Below are 20,189 nucleotides of genomic sequence, written 5' to 3' on the forward strand. Positions count from 1 at the left end.
AAGAACAGTTTGGTGACGAGCAATGCCTTTTCAGCATGATGGAGCTCCAATAGTGATAACTAAGTGGCTCAGGGAACAAAACATCTACATTTTGGGTCCATGGCCAGGATACTCCCCAGACCTTAATCCCATTGAGAACTTGTGGTCGATCCTCAAGAGGCAGGTGGACAAACAAAAACCCACAAATTCTGACAAACTCCAAGCGTTGATTATGCAAGAATGGGTTGCCATCAGTCAGGATGTGGCCCAGAAGTTAATTGACAGCATGCCAGGGCGGATTGCAAAGGTCTTGAAAAAGAAGGGTCAGCACTAGAAATATTGACTCTTTGCATTAACTTAATGCAATTGTCAATTAAAGCCTTTGACACTTATGGAATGCTTGTAATTATACTTCAGTATACCATAGTAACATCTGACAAAAATATCTAAAAACACTGAAGCAGCAAACTTTGTGAAGACCAATACTTGTGTCATTCTCAAAACTTTTGACCACGACTGTACATTTACCTCAATTACCTCGACTAACCTGTGCCCCCGCACATTGACTCTGTACAGGTACGCCCTGTACAGTGAGGGAAAAAAGTATTTGATCCCCTGCTGATTTTGTAAGTTTGCCCACTGACAAAGAAATGATACGTCTATAATTTTAATGGTAGGTTTATTTGAACAGTGAGAGACAGAATAACAACAAAAAAATCCAGAAAAACGCATGTCAAAAATGTTATAAATTGATTTGCATTTTAATGAGGGAAATAAGTATTTGACCCCCTCTCAATCAGAAAGATTTCTGGCTCCCAGGTGTCTTTTATACAGGTAACGAGCTGAGATTAGGAGCACACTCTTAAAAGGAGTGCTCCTAATCTCAGCTTGTTACCTGTATAAAAGACACCTGTCCACAGAAGCAATCAATCAATCAGATTCCAAACTCTCCACCATGGCCAAGACCAAAGAGCTCTCCAAGGATGTCAGGGACAAGATTGTAGACCTACACAAGGCTGGAATGTGCTACAAGACCATTACCAAGCAGCTTGGTGAGAAGGTGACAACAGTTGGTGCGATTATTCGCAAATGGAAGAAACACAAAAGAACTGTCAATCTCCCTCGGCCTGGGGCTCCATGCAAGATCTCACCTTGTGGAGTTGCTATGATCACGAGAACGGTGAGGAATCAGCCCAGAACTACACGGGAGGATCTTGTCAATGATCTCAAGGCAGCTGGGACCATAGTCACCAAGAAAACAATTGGTAACACACTACGCCGTGAAGGACTGAAATCCTGCAGCGCCCGCAAGGTCCCCCTGCTCAAGAAAGCACATATACAGGCCCGTCTGATGTTTGCCAATGAACATCTGAACGATTCAGAGGAGAACTGGGTGAAAGTGTTGTGGTCAGATCGAGCTCTTTGGCATCAACTCAACTCGCCGTGTTTGGAGGAGGAGGAATGCTGCCTATGACCCCAAGAACACCATCCCCATCGTCAAACATGGAGGTGGAAACATTATGCTTTGGGGATGTTTTTCTGCTAAGGGGACAGGACAACTTCACTGCATCAAAGGGACGATGGACGGGACCATGTACCGTCAAATCTTGGGTGAGAACCTCCTTCCCTCAGCCAGGGCATTGAAAATGGGTTGTGGATGGGGTATTCCAGCATGACAATGACCCAAAACACACGGCCAAGGCAACAAAGGAGTGGCTCAAGAAGAAGCACATTAAGGTCCTGGAGTGGCCTAGCCAGTCTCCAGACCTTAATCCCTCGAAACAGCCTCGAAACCTTAATGACTTGGAGAAGATCTGCAAAGAGGAGTGGGACAAAAATCCCTCCTGAGATGGGTGCAAACCTGGTGGCCAACTACAAGAAACGTCTGACCTCTGATTGCCAACAAGGGTTTTGCCACCAAGTACTAAGTCATGTTTTGCAGAGGGGTCAAATACTTATTTCCCTCATTAAAATGCAAATCAATTTATAACATTTTTGACATGCGTTTTTCTGGATTATTTTGTTGTTATTCTGTCTCTCACTTTTCAAATAAACCTACCATTAAAATTATAGACTGATAATGTCTTTGTCAGTGGGCAAACGCAGGGGATCAAATACTTTTTCCCCTACTGTTATTTTATTTTAATTATTTTTTACTTATCTATTTTTTCCTTGACACTTATTTTTCTTAAAACTGCATTGGTTAAGGGCTTGTAAGTAAGCATTTAACCGTATGGTCTACACCTGTTGTATTCAGCGCATGTGGCAAATAAAATTAGATTTGATTTAGTGAGGAACAGGGTCAGACTGATAGAAACTTCGCTGTGAAGGACTGCCAGCCTGTCCTCAGGGAGACCTCAGAGAGGACAGGGGTAAATATGGAAACAGCTGAGGGCTCAGAGACTCAATCATCCCATGATGAAGTGGTCACTGATTCATTGGGGTCACCCATGACCAAACCGAATCTGCAGGGATTGTTTTTATTTTCTGCAGCGATTTCTGCTGAAAGCTATTTTTTTGCCTCTAGAGTACTAACATTAGTACTAAATTTATTTATTTAACCCCTTATTCTTTGGCACTAAACAGTCTCCATATATACTTCCATTAATTTTTTCAACTAGTACCAGGGGACCTTCAGACGAGTCTTGAGGCCTGTGGGCATCCTAGAGCAAAACACAGGGGTAATATTAGGGTGTAGCCTGTTTGCCCACTGACAAAGACATGATCAGTCTATAATTTTAATGGTAGGTTTATTTGAACAGTGAGAGACAGAATAATAAAAAAAAAATCCAGAAAAAACACATGTCAAAAATGTTATAAATTGATTTGCATTTTAATGAGAAAAATAAGTATTTGACCCCTCTGCTATCACAGAGGTCAGACGTTTCTTGTAGTTGGCCACCAGGTTTGCACACATCTCAGGAGGGATTTTGTCCCACTCCTCTTTGCAGATCTTCTCCAAGTCATTAAGGTTTCGAGGCTGACGTTTGGCAACTCGAACCTTCAGCTCCCTCCAGAGATTTTCTATGGGATTAAGGTCTGGAGACTGGCTAGGCCACTCCAGCACCTTAATGTGCTTCTTCTTGAGCCACTCCTTTGTTGCCTTGGCCGTGTGTTTTGGGTCATTGTCATGCTGGAATACCCATCCACGACCCATTTTCAATGCCCTGGCTGAGGGAAGGAGGTTCTCACCCAAGATTTGACGGTACATGGCCCCGTCCATCGTCCCTTTGATGCGGTGAAGTTGTCCTGTCCCCTTAGCAGAATAACACCCCCAAAGCATAATGTTTCCACCTCCATGTTTGACGGTGGGGATAGTGTTCTTGGGGTCATAGGCAGCATTCCTCCTCCTCCAAACACAGCGAGTTGAGTTGATGCCAAAGAGCTCGATTTTGGTCTCATCTGACCACAACACTTTCACCCAGTTCTCCTCTGAATCATTCAGATGTTCATTGGCAAACTTCAGACGGGCCTGTATATGTGCTTTCTTAAGCAGGGGGACCTTGCGGGCGCTGCAGGATTTCAGTCCTTCACGGCATAGTGTGTTACCAATTGTTTTCTTGGTGACTATGATCACAGCTGCCTTGAGATCATTGACAAGATCCTCCCGTGTAGTTCTGGGCTGATTCCTCACCGTTCTCATGATCATTGCAACTCCACGAGGTGAGATCTTGCATGGAGCCCCAGGCCGAGGGAGATTGACAGTTCTTTTGTGTTTCTTCCATTTGCGAATAATCGCACCAACTGTTGTCACCTTCTCACCAAGCTGCTTGGCGATGGTCTTGTTGCTCATTCCAGCCTTGTGTAGGTTTACAATCTTGTCCCTGACATCCTTGGAGAGCTCTTTGGTCTTGGCCGTGGTGGAGAGTTTGGAATCTGATTGATTGATTGCTTCTGTGGACAGGTGTCTTTTATACAGGTAACAAGCTGAGATTAGGAGCACTCCCTTTAAGAGTGTGCTCCTAATCTCAGCTCGTTACCTGTATAAAAGACACCTGGGAGCCAGAAATCTTTCTGATTGAGAGGGGGTCAAATACTTATTTCCCTCATTAAAATGCAAATCAATTCATCATTTTTGACATGCGTTTTTCTGGATTTTGTTGTTATTCTGTCTCTCACTGTTCAAATAAACCTACCATAAAAATTATAGACTGATCATTTCTTTGTCAGTGGGCAAACGTACAAAATCAGCAGGGGATCAAATACTTTTTTCCACTCACTGTATGTTTTTTTATTTTTATTATGCTAATTAGATTTCCGCGGGGGAGCGGACATCGACTCTAGGGGGGTTAACCTCAGACCTAATTTTCGGTGTTCATCCAAAAACCCTACAAAAATCCCATTAATTTCCCCAAAGGCTTTGACCAACAAGCCATGGCTAACTAATTTCCGTGTTTTAGGACTATAAGCTGGCGAGCTCTATTTTGTAATTGTAGAGCAATCGTTGTAAAAAATGTCCACCCGGGCCATCACATTTTTTTGACATGGCATGTTGTAGTCTGCTTTTAGATATGCCATCAAGGCATTGAAGCAGACATCCTCAACCATTGACAATGGCTGCATATCAACTACAATCATTTCTGTAACCAGCGCTGTGATTTTCTCACTTCTTTTCTGTGAAGCTGTCTAATGTCTGTTGTTGTGGGGGCCTGTGCTTCTGCCAGCAACGGTTTGAGTCTCATGGTGCGTCCCTTTCAGATGGTTAAGCATCGCACCTGTACTACCATTACTGTACCTCAATTCCACCAAGCAAATTTGTATTGCAAAGTATTGCCATACATGACTTTGCTGCTGTTGCTTGATTTTCCCTGCCATTATTTCAACCGTTAACGACGATGACGTGTGGAGTGCTATATATCAGTTTTTCGGTTAAGGATTTTTTATTTAACGATCTCAATTTAGTTTAAACCTTCACACCCCTAGTATGTGTCTGAGCAGTTAGCACACTCACCAGGCCAGGGAGAGTCCAGCCAGTGCTTGATGTGGAGGATCTTCTCATCCTTGGAGCGAACATGTGCCTCCTCACAGATCTTATCATACTTGGCTATCTCCTCCTGTAGAGAGAGAGAGAGAGAGAGAGAGAGAGAGAGAGAGGGAGATGGGAATGGGGGCAGACGTGGAGATAGAATAGTCTTATGGTGACCTATGTAGTAGTGTGTGTGTGTGTGTGTGTGTGTGTGCTGTGAGTGATCGGGCCAGAGCGGTCAAGCCCTGACCTCGTATTCCTGTCTCGTGACGGCGCCCTCTGCGATTAGTTTCTCGCCATACTTCTGCATCACTCCCTTCTGCTTCTTGATCTGCTTGTACATCAGGGGCTGGGTAAACATGGGCTCATCCATCTCATTGTGGCCCAATCGCCGGTAGCACACCTGCCAACACACAAACATTATTGCTGCTGCTTGATACACACAAAACCGCACACACACTGATACTGATGGCTGCTGTAGACATGTGTCATAAGGCGGGGGTTACACTGGTACTCCTGCATATGTGAGTAAGAAGACTGATTTTCCTATTTATTTCCCCTAACCTCTATGTGTAATGTGTGTGTACTGTGTGTGTGACATGAGTAACGTGCAATGTATGTATTATGTTTAGTGTGTAATGTTTAATTTGTATACAGCATTACTGTGTGTCAAAGACAATTTTCCTCTTGGGGACATTAAAGTTAATCCAATCCTATTACCAGAGTGAGTTGAACTTAACTATATTTTCCAGGTAGTGGGGAACTCTTACTCACCAGGTCCACCACCACGTCCTTGTGGAAGGTGGCTCTCCACTCGGCCGCCACGTTGCACACGTACACCACGGCCTCAGGGTCGTCAGCGTTGACGTGGAAGATGGGAGCATTGACCACCCTGGCCACGTCAGTGGGGTACGGAGAGGACCGTGCCATACGAGGGTCAGTGGTGAAGCCAATCTGGGGGTAGACGGGGGTGATAGGGTTAGCATGCCATCCATCCACACCACTATTGGTTTCCTAGAATGGCTGAAACCCACGTGGAACAAAGTCTATTTGTATCTTCTCCAGACCAGGTGTGGTCTGTGGTTCGCTTGGTGTGAGTGTGTGTCCGCACCTGGTTGTTGACGACCACATGCACCGTGCCGTGGGTGGAGTAGGAGGGCAGGTCGCTGAGATGGAAGGTCTCGTACACGACGCCCTGGCCGGCGAAGGCAGCGTCACCGTGCATCAGGATAGACATCACCTGGAACACAAACATTCCAACTTCAAATGCACACCATTTACAACCCATTCTTTAAGGTAGTAACGCATTAGATATAGTCGGATTGGTGAAACTGATATGGTGGAAAACAGTTTCATATCAGTGTATGTGAAGGGCAGAAAAAAGGTGCATTTCTTTTTTTCTTTTTGTTGCTGATGAAACCCGGGATCGAACCTAAAGGGTGCATTTTTTACAGGACAAAAAAGGACAATGATCTTTACAACGACCGCCCCAACACTGAGAAAAGAAATATGCCGCTATTCAAACTGTGTTCAAAACCAGCAGTGTCAGTCAGTGGGTTGGTACCTTGTGTCCCTCGGTGTCTCCACAGTAGAACTGCTCGGCCTTGGTCTTGCCCTGCACCACAGGGTCCACGGCCTCTAGGTGGGAGGGGTTAGCCATGAGGGACAGGGTGATGTTGCGGTCAGTCACGCGGTTGATCCTCCTGTGGTACATACCCAGGTGGTACTTCACGTCTCCAGAGCCCTGAAACAACAACAGTCAGAAACACACTGGAAGCAGTTGTATTGGATTGATTACAGAGTCGAGAATTGCCGTGCAGTGGTTGGGCTAGATAGGACTCGCCTCATCAGCAGCCTCCAGCTTGGAGTCAAACTGGCAGAAGATCTGCTCCAGCTCCTTGCGGATGACATTGGCCAGCACATTCAGACGACCCCTAGAAGACGAGGAGCACTTGTCAGAGAAGGCAGACAGTGAAACCATTTTGCAGAAACTCAAGCATTCCCTCCCGTGTTCCTGTTGTTACCCACCTGTGTGGCATGCCCATAACAATGTTCTCCACACCCTTCTCGCTGGACTTGTCGATGATGGTCTTGAGGGCGGGGATCAGAGACTCGCAGCCCTCCAGGCCGAAGCGCTTCTCTGACGACCACTTCCTCTGGAGAAACTCCTCGAACCTGCGGTACACAGCGTACGACGTCAGCACATAGCCATATCCCTTTGGAGAGAAGGACTCCAGAAATCTCCTATGATATTAGTGTGTAGGATTGGTACAATGTAGAGTAGCACGGTATATCGAAACTTCTGTATTTTAAGATGGTCATACCATGGATCATTTAGCTATTTCATTTTGAATTTTAGGACCCCTTTAGGTATCCCAAACAAATAAAATATGTTAAAATGATTTGATAATATTCTGCATTTGACCTTTAATACTATTAAGGGATAATGCCCTCGAAGTCACTGTTTGGAGGATACATTGGCACGGGTGTTATGCCCAAGACTAAGTCGAGGTCCGGCAAACCGTGCCAATATATCCTCCAAACACTGGCTTCGAGGGCATTGTCACTTTTATACAACGGGATACAGTGAGCGTCAAGGTTGCTTCCATCCTTAAAATTTCAAAGAAAAGGTCAAGCAGCAGACATTGGAGACAACAAAGCTACAGACCGGGCGACTCTCTACTGACCGGGATGACCGACAACTCATTCGAATGTCACTCAACATTTGTAGGATGACATCAAGTGACCAACAAAAAGAATGGCAAACGGCAGCTGGGGTGAAGTGCACGGCGAGGATGGTTCGAAACAGGCTCCTAGGGGCAGGGCTGAAGTCGTGCAAAGCTATAAAAAATCCCAGCCAGGCTGAGGTTTGCAAAAAACCATAAGGATTGGACCGTAGAGGACTGGAGTAAGGTCATCTTCTCTGATGAGTCCAATTTTCAGCTTTGTCCAACACCTGGTTGTCTAATGGTTAGACGGAAACCTGGAGAGGTTTACAAGACACAGTGTCTCGCACTCACTGTGACATTTGTTGGAGGATCGGTGATGATCTGGGGGTGCTTCAGCAAGGTTAGAATCGGGCAGATTTGTCTTTGTGAAGGACGCATGAATCAAGCCACGTACAAGGTTGTCCTGGAAGAAAATGTGCTTCCTTTTGCTCTGACATTGTTCCCCAGCTCGGAGGATTGGTTTTTCCATGCCACACAGCCAGGTCAATCAAGGTGTGGATGGAGGACCACCAGATCAAGACCCTGTCATGGCCAGCCCAATCTCCAGACCTGAACCCCATTGAAAACTTCTGGAATGTGATCAAGAGGAAGATGGATGGTCACAAGCCATCAAACAAAGCCGAGCTGCTTGAATTTTTGCGCCAGGAGTGGCATAAAGTCACCCAACATCAATGTGAAAGACTGGTGGAGAGCATGCCAAGACGCATGAAAGCTGTGATTGAAAATCAGGGTTATTCCACCAAATATTGATTTCTGAACTCTTCCTAAGTTAAAACATTACTATTGTGTTGTTTAAAAATGAACACTGCATCTTTTTTGTTATTTTGACCAGTTGTCATTTTCTGAAAATAAATGCTCTAAATTACAATATTTTTATTTGGAATTTGGGAGAAATGTTGTCAGTAGTTTATAGAATAAAACAAAAATGTTATTTTTACCCAAACACATACCTATAAATAGTAAAACAAGAGAAACTGATAATTTTGCAGTGGTCTCTTAATTTTTTCCGCAGCTGTATATCCAAAAGTTTTAATGATGCCAGCTGATTCATGATTTCGACTGGCTGAGAAACGCTGCCTGCCCATCTGTCTCGTCCCAACTCCCGACACGTTCATTACTATGGAATATTGAAACAATGTTGCAAATTTCAGAGAGACAGACAGCAAGATTTATACAAATCTACACGGTTGAAAACTAAATGTTAGTCTAAAAGAAATGTGAGATAATGTCTAGATGCTTTTTATAGTGGAGATCAAGTTCATAAAGTGCCTGGCTGGGCTGATGAGAGTGGATTGCGCAGTCAGATGGACCAGAGTAAATAGGTATTTTAAAGTCATAGATTTAGCCGGTGGTAACTTGTGGAACAGACACCGGCAGGATTGTGGTTTTAACCAATCAGCATTCAGGATCAGACCCACCTGTTGTATAATAGCCCATAGAAACACATTGAATAACACATTCATAAATGGCTAAAATGTAGCAAAAAAATAAATCATAAGGAATAAGGCTTTGAAGTGTCTGTCCTATATCTAGGAGATATACGAAAGCTCAGGAAATATTGTAGTTTTTTTGTACACCTATTTAACCCCTTATTTTTGTTGGCACAAAACGGTCTCCATACTTCCATTCATTTGTATGGGTTACCTTCAGACGAGTCCCGTGACACGACACGTGGGGGTCATAGAGCAAAACGGAGAACACCATCGTGTTTGTGAGAGTCACCTTTCCATATAGTGTTTTTTTGGGGGGGCCAAACCGTGAGTAGAACGATTTTTGGGTTATCTCACGGTCTGACAAACACCGATGTAGGTTGGCCACCTTCTACCGCAGATGCGGAATGCATCCATAGGTGGATGCGGTGGATTGAGACACAGCCCATGCAAAACAAAACAGATATATCTCTAGCTTAAACTGACAGATTTTGATGAGGATTTAAAAAATATGTTACTTAGATTGACGCACGGGTGTGTCAATAGATTCTTAAGGATTAACATCTAAGTCCTTAGATCACAATTAAATAATTAAGACTCAGGTTTGGTGAAGTTATTCATGGCACTCTATACCCCCTATGCATGTTGTGACGTTTTTACAGCCCGGTACTGGGTTACCTTCAGACGACTCTCCTGAAAGTTGTGTGCATCGTAGAGCAAAACAACCGACACCTTCGTGAGTCTCCCCTTTCGATATTGGTGACATATTAGTTTGTATCTCGAACGGTTCGGGTTCTAGAGATTATTTTCTTGTCCGGATCCTCATGTGTGAAAAAAGACTGCTTTCACAAGCCCCATGTTACGGAATAGGAACAAGCTTTATATCGGCAGAAAGAGGGGATTGAGCTGCAGCCACTACAAGAAACAGTAAGTCTCTAGCATAAACAAAATGACGTCACTGTGTGATGCTAGGGAGCATCAAATCGACTTTGAGGGGGTTGAACATTCAGGTGTATATGGTCATTTTTAGATACAAATGGTGAAGTTGATAACTTAATAATGAGGACAGCAATGACTTTTGCAAGGCGCACTGCATGGCCAACACAAGAGAAGAGAAGATCACTCTGTAAAAACTTCCATACCATTCGATTTTGAGATGGGGGTGAAACCCAAAGTTGTGCTATATATTAATTGTCTATGCCATAGCTAATTTGTAAACTGTAAATATTAATACATTACTAGCTCAAACACTTAATCTGCTAAAATGACACAATTAGTAGGTCGGTGATTTTGGAGTGGGTGGACAAAAAACATAGGCTACATTGCTGCCCCCCCCGTCCCCCTAATCTGAGGGGGGTGGTAGATGCCTAGTCTCCCTTAAGGCTCAGATCAGTTGCCTACATAGTACATACACATAGACATAAACTCAGCAAAAAAAAAAAATCTACTGGCCCGGACATGGTGTAGTTTTTAAATGCATTGGGGTCTTGCAGGGCCTATAGGTTTGAATGCTTCCCGCTATATTCAGCTATTAACCTTTTGATGTGTAAGTTCCGGGTGGATCAAGTCATGTAAACAACAAAGTGAGATAGTTTGTGTGGATGATTAGATTGAATGGTGTGTGCGTGTAATCAGCTATATTGTGTGCAGAGACCACGGCATGAGTGAGGAGAGGTTGTAGATATAATGGGTTATTGTAAACTATGGCGCTAGACAGGATTATCTAGGTTTATGCTTTAGCATCATCTACGGGCCAAATGTGACGTGGGTGGCCCAGTTTTCGATTTCCTTCCAAAACATGGTTACATTTGTATAAATAGAAGTATTATTGACTACAAACCCCCCCTAAAGTGATTTCCCACCAAATCTGGCAACCTTGTTCAGCTTTCGCGCTATGGCTAGGCTAGGCAGTAGGCTTGTATTTGAGGTGATAATCTGTGAGGTGATTTGTCAAACTGTAAACGACTTGTCAACTCATGTGCTCTGGCTAATGTATACACTAACAAGCCCATTGAAGATGTGTAATATGCTGAAAAGTGGCCAAACTAAGTTGATCTTATTCGGGCAATGGGCGCAGCCATCTTTGACTGATTATTTGCATTTTATAGTGAATGGCATTCTGGGATTAGGGAGTTTTCGCTTGTCAAACAAACAAACAAACAAACATGGCTGCCATCATAAAGAATTTAGCCGCTGTTAGCTTAGCTGACACACAACATTACATTTCTCCCTTGTGCTCACCAGAGATGTGGTAGATTGTAAACAATTCTAGCTGTTAGGTCGCTCCCTTATGGGTCTTTTTTGTCAGCGCAATCTGTTAGACTGGTTTATGGATTGAGTTTGGCTGTGGATGTATTCCGTATGATGCTTGGATGATGTTCACATTTATCTTCTACAATAAAAGGTGAAATTGAGTAATAAAGGTGTAAAGACCATTCATTTCCACCATTACAAAACATTGTTTAGATGCTTTTCAGACAACAATGCTGTTTAGACGCGTTTGTTGCATCATACGTTCTGTTGCGACCATTCCAATCACATATTTGCGATGGTACGCTGCAGGGACCACTCATCCATGACCACAAATATGTGATCGTACGCGTCAAAGGGCTAAAGCAAAACTACCAAAGTTATTGCTGACGATGAAACTGAACAATCAAAATAAAATCTAGGTATAGCCAGATGAGTTGTCTTCAGTAGCTTACTTTTATTACCGAAAAACACAATTTTGAACAGCGCATAGATAACAATAACCTGGCAAATTACATAGGTTGTCACTCACCTAATAAAGCCTAATACAGCGCAAGCCATTTTAGCATTTGAATACTGAAGGTGCTGGGCATATGTGCAAGATCAGGAACAGGTCACCTACCTCGCTTTGGTTAGGGCGCAAAGCTGGGTACAGTGCGCAGTTTGACTAGGCTACTGCCGTGTTATCATTTTGGTATCGAGTATAGTTTTGGTATTGAGTATCGTGATACTAAACCTGGTATCAAAGTCAAAATTCTGGTATCGTGACACTAGTACAATGACTGAAATCTGGACAAGCACTATGACTAGATGGACTGTAAAATCACTTAAGGACAACTGCTGACGTGAAAAGGGCTTTATAAATAATTCTGATTGATTGATTGGCTGACTATGATGTTTGCGTAGGTGGGGGTGAGTGAATTGTTGTAGAGCGTTGCCCTGACCTGGTGGAGCGAACCATGCGGGCCAGCAGGGTCCTCTTCTCCTCCAGGGTGAACTGCATGACGCCGGGCTTCTCAAATTTCTCCCGGATCCACTGGCACTGGTCCAGGTCATTGATGAACATGAACTCCACCCCAATGTGCTGGCAGTAGGCCATCTGAAACATGGGACAATGTGTCTTGTCACTTTACAAGGCTAATAAGCCTGTATTGTACACTATTCGCCCATTCCAGACAAACGGTTGGCAGGAACCCAACTTCTTTGAGAGACAGACGTGTGTGTGGTTTAGTTTGAATACCTCCAGGCGGCGGATGATCTCCCTCAGGGGCAAGTCTGTCTCAGTGCCCCCGATGAAGGTGGTGGTAGGCAGGCGGAACACTTTGTCCAAGTCTGACTCATCCAGTCCATAGAAGCCTGTTCAGCATGCAGGGGCAGCAGACCGTCCAGAAGGGCAGGAGGGAGGGGGTTGAGGAGGAGGGCATATGTGGGGATATTCAGGCCAGAAAACACCCAGAGACCAGAAACACAGGGGGAAAGAATGTAGGCCACAAAGACATCCACCATGGAAAAACAAAACAGAAGAGGGCGATGATGGATTAAAACACAGGAATATGCCATATGGTTGATGGCACCATAATGGCAACATGGCGTTAATGCAGCAAAATCAAAGGTAGTGCAGCATCACAGGCAAACGAACAGGACAGAGGGGGAGGCACGCAACAATGAAGGGGGTGAGACAAAGCGTGGTTGAGTGGGGAGCAGTGGTTACAAAACAAGTACAAGACATTGAATGAGCTATATTTGTGGGGGGAAAATAAAAACTGCCCTTGCTGAACTGAGATGGTAGATGAGCAATGGCGATTTTAATAACACAGGCCTAAACAGTCCATATACTGGTTTTACAGGGTCTAGCAGAACGCTTATGACTTGAACCCAAAATGATAATTTTGCATATGTTCTTCTACACTTTAAGATCCAGTCAATCAAGTAGGACTAAATCCGCTTTGAAAATATTGGTAACTGTGATGAACATTTGCAAAGCTAATTTCGAAATGCTGTTTCAGGTGATGCGAGTATGAGCCCATGTCTCTATGGTTTCAGTGCTTCTCTATTAGAGAGGATATGGAGAAGGTGATAGCATCTAGAATACCCAGATTGGTGGAGCATGTCTATGCAGTAAGGCAAGGCTACCCCAGTTTTAGGTCACCAGATACAGGACTTCAGATTTTGTTTTTCAAAGACATGAACCTACTCTGGATAAGCACCTTACATACAAAATGTACAGATACTTCGAAAATCTGTTAAAAAAACACAAACAATAGCTGGTAGGGGAAACATGAACATGTTAAACACACCTAACCAGCCACACACGTCAATGCTTGCTTAAAGTTAAGTGAAGATTTCCAGGAGATGAAAGCCAATTAAGAGATATTTTGAGGCAATCAAGTAAGAATCAGATTTCATGAGCTGAATTTGTAGTGTGGCATCTATGGGCAAGGAGGATAACTAATTCAATTGCTTGTTGTTTTATGGTAGAGGTAACTCTTAGTTAAAATGCAAGTGACAAAAAGGTAATGAAATAGAAGTCAGGGCAATCTAAGATGAATCGTCTCCGTTTCTTTGATTGCCTCAGGAAAAGAAGAGAAAGGCAACAACGTTGCAAAGAAAATAACAACTATGGCGTTGGCTAGTCGATGCATAAACGGCAAACAAAATGAATATGAGTATTGGTGATAGGAAATGAGTTTAATAATTGTAATAATAGTTCTAGCTACAACAGATTGGCAGTTAGATTATATTACATAGAATAGAGTATAGCTCAAAGAAAGACAGAGATAAAAATGAAAAATAATGTGTGTGTGGGTTTGTGCATGTGTGTTACTGAAAGTGTGTGTGTCAAGGATGGGGACTTGAGCAATACTGAAGAGTATCCAAGCAAAGAAGAATAAGCTCAGGGGACAGAACAAAGCTTCAAACGACTGGACAGGAAGGAGGACAAACTATGGGGGTCCTATAACACTGTGGCATCAGAAACAAACAGCATTTAGCTGACCTGACCGAAGTGCTGACCTGCAGTAGTGGAGCTTCTCCAAGGACAGGGAGAGCAGCTTCTTGCAGACTCTGCACACTGACTGCAAGTTCACGTCTACAACAAAACTGCCAGCCCACAAGGCAGCAACAACATGGCTGCTCCTTAACGCCACAGACAGACAGCAGCAGCACACTGCAAGGCATACACATTCTCCGCTGCCAAGTGGAGAGACAAGACGTGGCTCCCCAATGACCAGGTCATTGCCATCGCGAGCGAGACAGCACACGTCATCTTTACACTGTGTGTGAGACAGTGTGACCCACGGCGGTTCCATGGGAGCCCTCTTCTCGCATTACACTGGGCCAAAGCATCATGCAGCTGCGCAAAAGCATCATCTGGGTGCAACGAGGGTCAGTGAGGACTTCAAAATCGCAGTTATCCAAAGGCAGAATCCTGCTATTCTACAGTTTGTCGTAGTGCAAGCAGTGAAATGCAATAACTTTAGTGTACATTCCCAAAAACCAAGCGTAAGGCAATTACGAGAGCATTTGGGTGCATGTTATGACGAATGAGTTGATTATTACCACTCTCCCAATGTTTGTCAGCTCTAAAATGTGATACGCAATCAGATTCTGAAACACAAAGTGGAAGCAGATACACACTTTTGAGAATGTTGGTTTTACAAGAGAAGAAATGTATAATTTCTTCCGATAGCGAACCAACTGAGTTTGTGGTTGAAATGTTCCTCCAGACAATGTAAACAAAATTCGCCACAGTTTGAGAGGAATATTACTAGGTATCACACATGCGTTTTTTCATCCCCTAGTAACCAAACATCAACTACAACATTAACACTTATGTATTACAGTATTCACACCCCTTGACTTTTTCCTCATTTTGTTGTGTTACAGCTTGAATTTAAAATGGATTAAATGTATATTGTGTCACTGGCCTACACACAATGCCCCATAATGTCAAAGTAGAATTTTGTTTGTAGAAGTTTTTACAAATTAATTAAAAATGAAAAGCTGAAATGTCTTAAGTATTCAACCCTTTTGTTATGGCAAGCCGAAATAAGTTCAGGAGTCAAAATTAGCTTAACAAGTCACATAAGTTACATGGACTCACTATGTGCAATAATAGTCTTAAGCATTATTTTTGAATGACTACCTCATCTCTGTACCCCACACACACAAAGAAGGGCACCTATTGGAAGATAAATAAAAAATAAAAAGCCGACATTGAATATCCCTTTGAGCATGGTGAAGTTATTAATTACACTTTGGATGGTTCGTCAATACACCCAGTCAATACAATAGATACAAGCGTCCCTCCTACCTCAGTTGCCGGAGAGAAAGGAAACCACTCAGGGATTTCACCATGAGGCCAATGGTCACTTTAAAACAGTTACAGAGTTTAATGGCTGTGATAGGAGAGAACTGAGGATGGATCAACAATAATGTAATTACTCCACAATACTAACCTGAATGACAGAGTGAAAAAAAGGAAGCCTGTACAGAATACAAATATTCCAAAACATGCATCCTGTTTGCAATAAGGCACTAAAGTAAAAATGGAAAAAATTTGGCAAAGAAATTAACTTTATGTCCTGAATACAAAGTGTTATGTTTGAGGCAAATCCAACACCACATCACTGAGTACCACTCTTCATATTTACAAGCATGGTGGTGGCTGCATCATGTTATGGGTATGCTTGTCATCAGCAAGGACTAAGGAGTTTTTAAGGATAAAAAGAAACTGAATAGAGCTAAGCACAGGCAAAATCCGAGAGGAAAACCTGGTTCAGTCTGCTTTCCAACAGACACTGGGAGACAAATACACCTTTCAGCAGGACAATAACCTAAAAACACAAGACCAAATATACACTGGAGTTGCTTACCAAGACGACATTGAATGTTGCCGAGTGGCCTAGTTACAGTTTTCACTTAAATTGGCTTGAAAATCTATGGCAAGACTTGAAAATGGCTGTCTAGCAATGATCAACAACCAACTTGACAGAGCTTGAAGAATTTAAAAAACATCTATTGACTCAGGGGTGTGAGTACTTATGTAAATTCGATATTTTTGTATTTCATTTATAAAAACATGTTTTCACTTTGTCATGATGGGGTATTGTGTGTAGATGGGTAAAAAATATATATTTCATCAATTTTGAATTCAGGCTATAACACAACAAAATGTGGAATAAGTCAAGGGGTATGAATACTTTTTGAAGGCACTGTAGATAGATTTAAATAAGCCTATTGACTACTCCACCCCCAGTGTCTACTCAGCTGGAGCTACGACAGGAAAGCACTATAGGAGGACTATGGCAGGACTGAGAAACACACGGCACTAAATGTAAAAAGTACAATGACATAGAGGAGCTTATTGTCTTATGACATCCGTGTGCTCGGCACCCAAACACTAGGGCTGCTACAGAGAGAGGCTCTTTATCTTTCTCAGTCTTTGTTTCAGGGCGGCTGTCTTAATGGCTTAGCATCCAATCATCTGATAAATAACCAAACGTTCCAACGAGAATACTAGAAGTTGTTTATAGGGCTGGGAATTGCCAGGGACCTCACGATACGATATTATCCCAAACATATTGCTCACCATATGTCTGCTGCATAGCGACAAGAGAGAGCCATGAGAAAATGAGTTTTGATCAGTCATGGAAATAAGTGCTGAAAAAAATTGGTTCCCTATTTAAAAAGAAGACGGAGAACTAGCTATGAACTTTGGGTGCAGTTTGGGTGCAGGTACTGCCAACTGCGCAAAAATAATATTGCAATATTCTCAAAACTATACATTGTCAAAAATAATTTCACGATATGTAACTGCATCGATTTCTTCCCCAATCACTAGTTGTTTATCAAGTGCATTCTACTCTGAAAAGACAGGAAAAAACACGTGAGAAAGATAAAGCAGAAGATTCTACGTGAACAATACAAAAAGCAAATATTCAAGCACAAAGATAGAGGGACAGAACTACAGGGTGACTTATGTTTCCATACCTCCGACAGTTAGAATACTGAGACGGTCCTTGAACATTGCCAGGTCTGAAGGAGGCATCAGGGGCGAGAGACCCGGAAAAGGTTAGTGACTCATGCCCCCATCATGGACATGGGGGCCATCTCTACCACTACTCACTCAAACACATCGAAGGGGTCTGCAAACTATAATCGAAGCTGAACTGTGGGTGGTTCTCGAAGACAATAAGATGTCCTTTTCTCGAATTACACTCTGTGAAGCAGAGTTCGCCTACAACACTCAGATACAGTAAATAGCGCTACTAGTGCCGCTAGTATCTTTTGCTGGTGATGTGTGGCAGCACGTAGCTAACTTTGCTATGACTTGGTACTATTTCATTAATTTCATGCCATAAACAGACTTAAGGGACCAGGTTTGTTGATTTTGTTAACTCTTTTAAAAACATGGGATTTGATACTAGTAAATAAGCAAAGTAGACATTTATGGAGCGTTACGATGCTAGCTAATTATGGCTAACATTAGCTAATGCAAAACAAATTTACTGTATGAGATGTAGCCAACAACAAGCTATGTAGCTAGCTAGCTTGCTAATGCCACATTTATGTCCAATCTGAGTTTTCTGGTATACAACTTGTAAAACTTGGAGCAACGAGTTGCGTCCATTCATGTGTTTCGAACTTGTTGAGAATGCTTAAGTACAGCTATCATGCACGCCAAATAGTAGTGTTCAAAAAGCATGTACAGTGGGGAAAAAAAGTATTTAGTCAGCCACCAATTGTGCAAGTTCTCCCACTTAAAAAGATGAGAGAGGCCTGTCATTTTCATCATAGGTACACGTCAACTATGACAGACAAATTGAGGAAAAAAAACCAGAAAATCACATTGTAGGATTTTTAATGAATTTATTTGCAAATTATGGTAGAAAATAAGTATTTGGTCACCTACAAACAAGCAAGATTTCTGGCTCCTCTGTCCTCCACTCGTTACCTGTATTAATGGCACCTGTTTGAACTTGTTATCAGTATAAAAGACACCTGTCCACAACCTCAAACAGTCACACTCCAAACTCCACTATGGCCAAGACCAAAGAGCTGTCAAAGGACACCAGAAACAAAATTGTAGACCTGCACCAGGCTGGGAAGACTGAATCTGCAATAGGTAAGCAGCTTGGTTTGAAGAAATCAACTGTGGGAGCAATTATTAGGAAATGGAAGACATACAAGACCACTGATAATCTCCCACGATCTGGGGCTCCACGCAAGATCTCACCCCGTGGGGTCAAAATGATCACAAGAACGGTGAGCAAAAAATCCCAGAACCACACGGGGGACCTAGTGAATGACCTGCAGAGAGCTGGGACCAAAGTAACAATGCCTACCATCAGTAACACACTACGCCGCCAGGGACTCAAATCCTGCAGTGCCAGACGTGTCCCCTGCTTAAGCCAGTACATGTCCAGGCCCGTCTGAAGTTTGCTAGAGTGCATTTGGATGATCCAGAAGAGGATTGGGAGAATGTCATATGGTCAGATGAAACCAAAATAGAACTTTTTGGTAAAAACTCAAATCGTCGTGTTTGGAGGACAAAGAATGCTGAGTTGCATCCAAAGAACACCATACCTACTGTGAAGCATGGGGGTGGAAACATCATGCTTTGGGGCTGTTTTTCTGAAAAGGGACCAGGACGACTGATCCGTGTAAAGGAAAGAATGAATGGGGCCATGTATCGTGAGATTTTGAGTGAAAACCTCCTTCCATCAGCAAGGGCATTGAAGATGAAACGTGGCTGAGTCTTTCAGCATGACAATGATCCCAAACACACCGCCCGGGCAACGAAGGAGTGGCTTCGTAAGAAGCATTTCAAGGTCCTGGAGTGGCCTAGCCAGTCTCCAGATCTCAACCCCATAGAAAATTTTTGGAGGGAGTTGAAATCCGTGTTGCCCAGAGACAGCCCCAAAACATCACTGCTCTAGAGGAGATCTGCATGGAGGAATGGGCCAAAATACCAGCAACAGTGTGTGAAAACCTTGTGAAGACTTACAGAAAACGTTTGACCTGTGTCATTGCCAACAAAGGGTAAATAACAAAGTATTGAGAAACTTTTGTTATTGACCAAATACTTATTTTCCACCATAATTTGCAAATAAATTCATTAAAAATCCTACAATGTGATTTTCTGGAATTTTCTTTCTCATTTTGTCTGTCATAGTTGATGTGTACCTACGATGAAAATTACAGGCCTCTCTCATCTTTTTAAGTGGGAGAACTTGCACAATTGGTGGCTGACTAAATACTTTTTTCCCCTACTGTACATTGATTGTTTTTGATAAATAATATTTGTTTTAAAATAATTGCCAAAGTAATTTCCTTAGAAGGTAAAGTCAGTTTAACGTGTCGAAGAACTCAGGGTACAGAGATTATTGCAACTTGTATTTACGACTTGGAAGCTTACGTGAACAAACGGTTTTCCAAACGGCCTTAATAAGATGATTTTCCAACTAACTACAGATAGCAAACTTTGCCAGGTGTGGCAACCACAGCCAAGTTCGCTTGAAAGATGATAGCTAGCTACCTAGTTATGGAAAACTGCTTGTGTGAATGTAACACCGAGATAGTTTGGTAATGTTTCCACCATCTCTGCATACCAGAGGCCACCATCATGACTGTCTGCAGCCAGGGCAGGCATCAACCACTGGGAACCCTCCCAACACTTAATTAAATTGATCAGACAGTGGTGGTTTGGTGTTTGCTAAGCTAGAACATTTCAGTTGCACACTCCGCTGCAAGCAAACAAATGGAACACCTCTGACGAACAACAGGCTTTTTATTTTTGAATTTTTAAATATATCAAGTTTTTGACATTATAGA

At 42.8% G+C, this 20,189-nt stretch overlaps 1 protein-coding gene across 4 annotated transcripts in view; it reads right to left on the minus strand.

Moving 5' to 3' along the window:
* The window catches only part of LOC121587473 (2-oxoglutarate dehydrogenase, mitochondrial), a 73,956-nt gene that overhangs the window by 11,701 nt on the left and 42,066 nt on the right, over nt 1-20,189 (minus strand). For 2 of the 4 annotated variants that reach the window (XM_041904431.1, XM_041904432.1), the window contains exons 5-13: nt 12,595-12,710; nt 12,299-12,453; nt 6,974-7,120; nt 6,789-6,879; nt 6,510-6,689; nt 6,057-6,185; nt 5,720-5,899; nt 5,196-5,348; nt 4,931-5,033 (exon numbers count right to left, since the gene is read on the minus strand). In XM_041904431.1, coding sequence (XP_041760365.1) covers nt 4,931-5,033; nt 5,196-5,348; nt 5,720-5,899; nt 6,057-6,185; nt 6,510-6,689; nt 6,789-6,879; nt 6,974-7,120; nt 12,299-12,453; nt 12,595-12,710 — 1,254 coding nt within the window. Of the gene's footprint in view, nt 1-4,930; nt 5,034-5,195; nt 5,349-5,719; nt 5,900-6,056; nt 6,186-6,509; nt 6,690-6,788; nt 6,880-6,973; nt 7,121-12,298; nt 12,454-12,594; nt 12,711-14,912; nt 14,961-17,345; nt 17,391-20,189 lie in introns of all 4 variants that reach the window. The other 2 variants (XM_041904429.1, XM_041904430.1) reach the window with 2 other exon arrangements.

This window comes from Coregonus clupeaformis, chromosome 18 (genome assembly GCF_020615455.1).
Source record: "Coregonus clupeaformis isolate EN_2021a chromosome 18, ASM2061545v1, whole genome shotgun sequence".
In the NCBI taxonomy this organism is placed as follows: domain Eukaryota; kingdom Metazoa; phylum Chordata; class Actinopteri; order Salmoniformes; family Salmonidae; genus Coregonus; species Coregonus clupeaformis.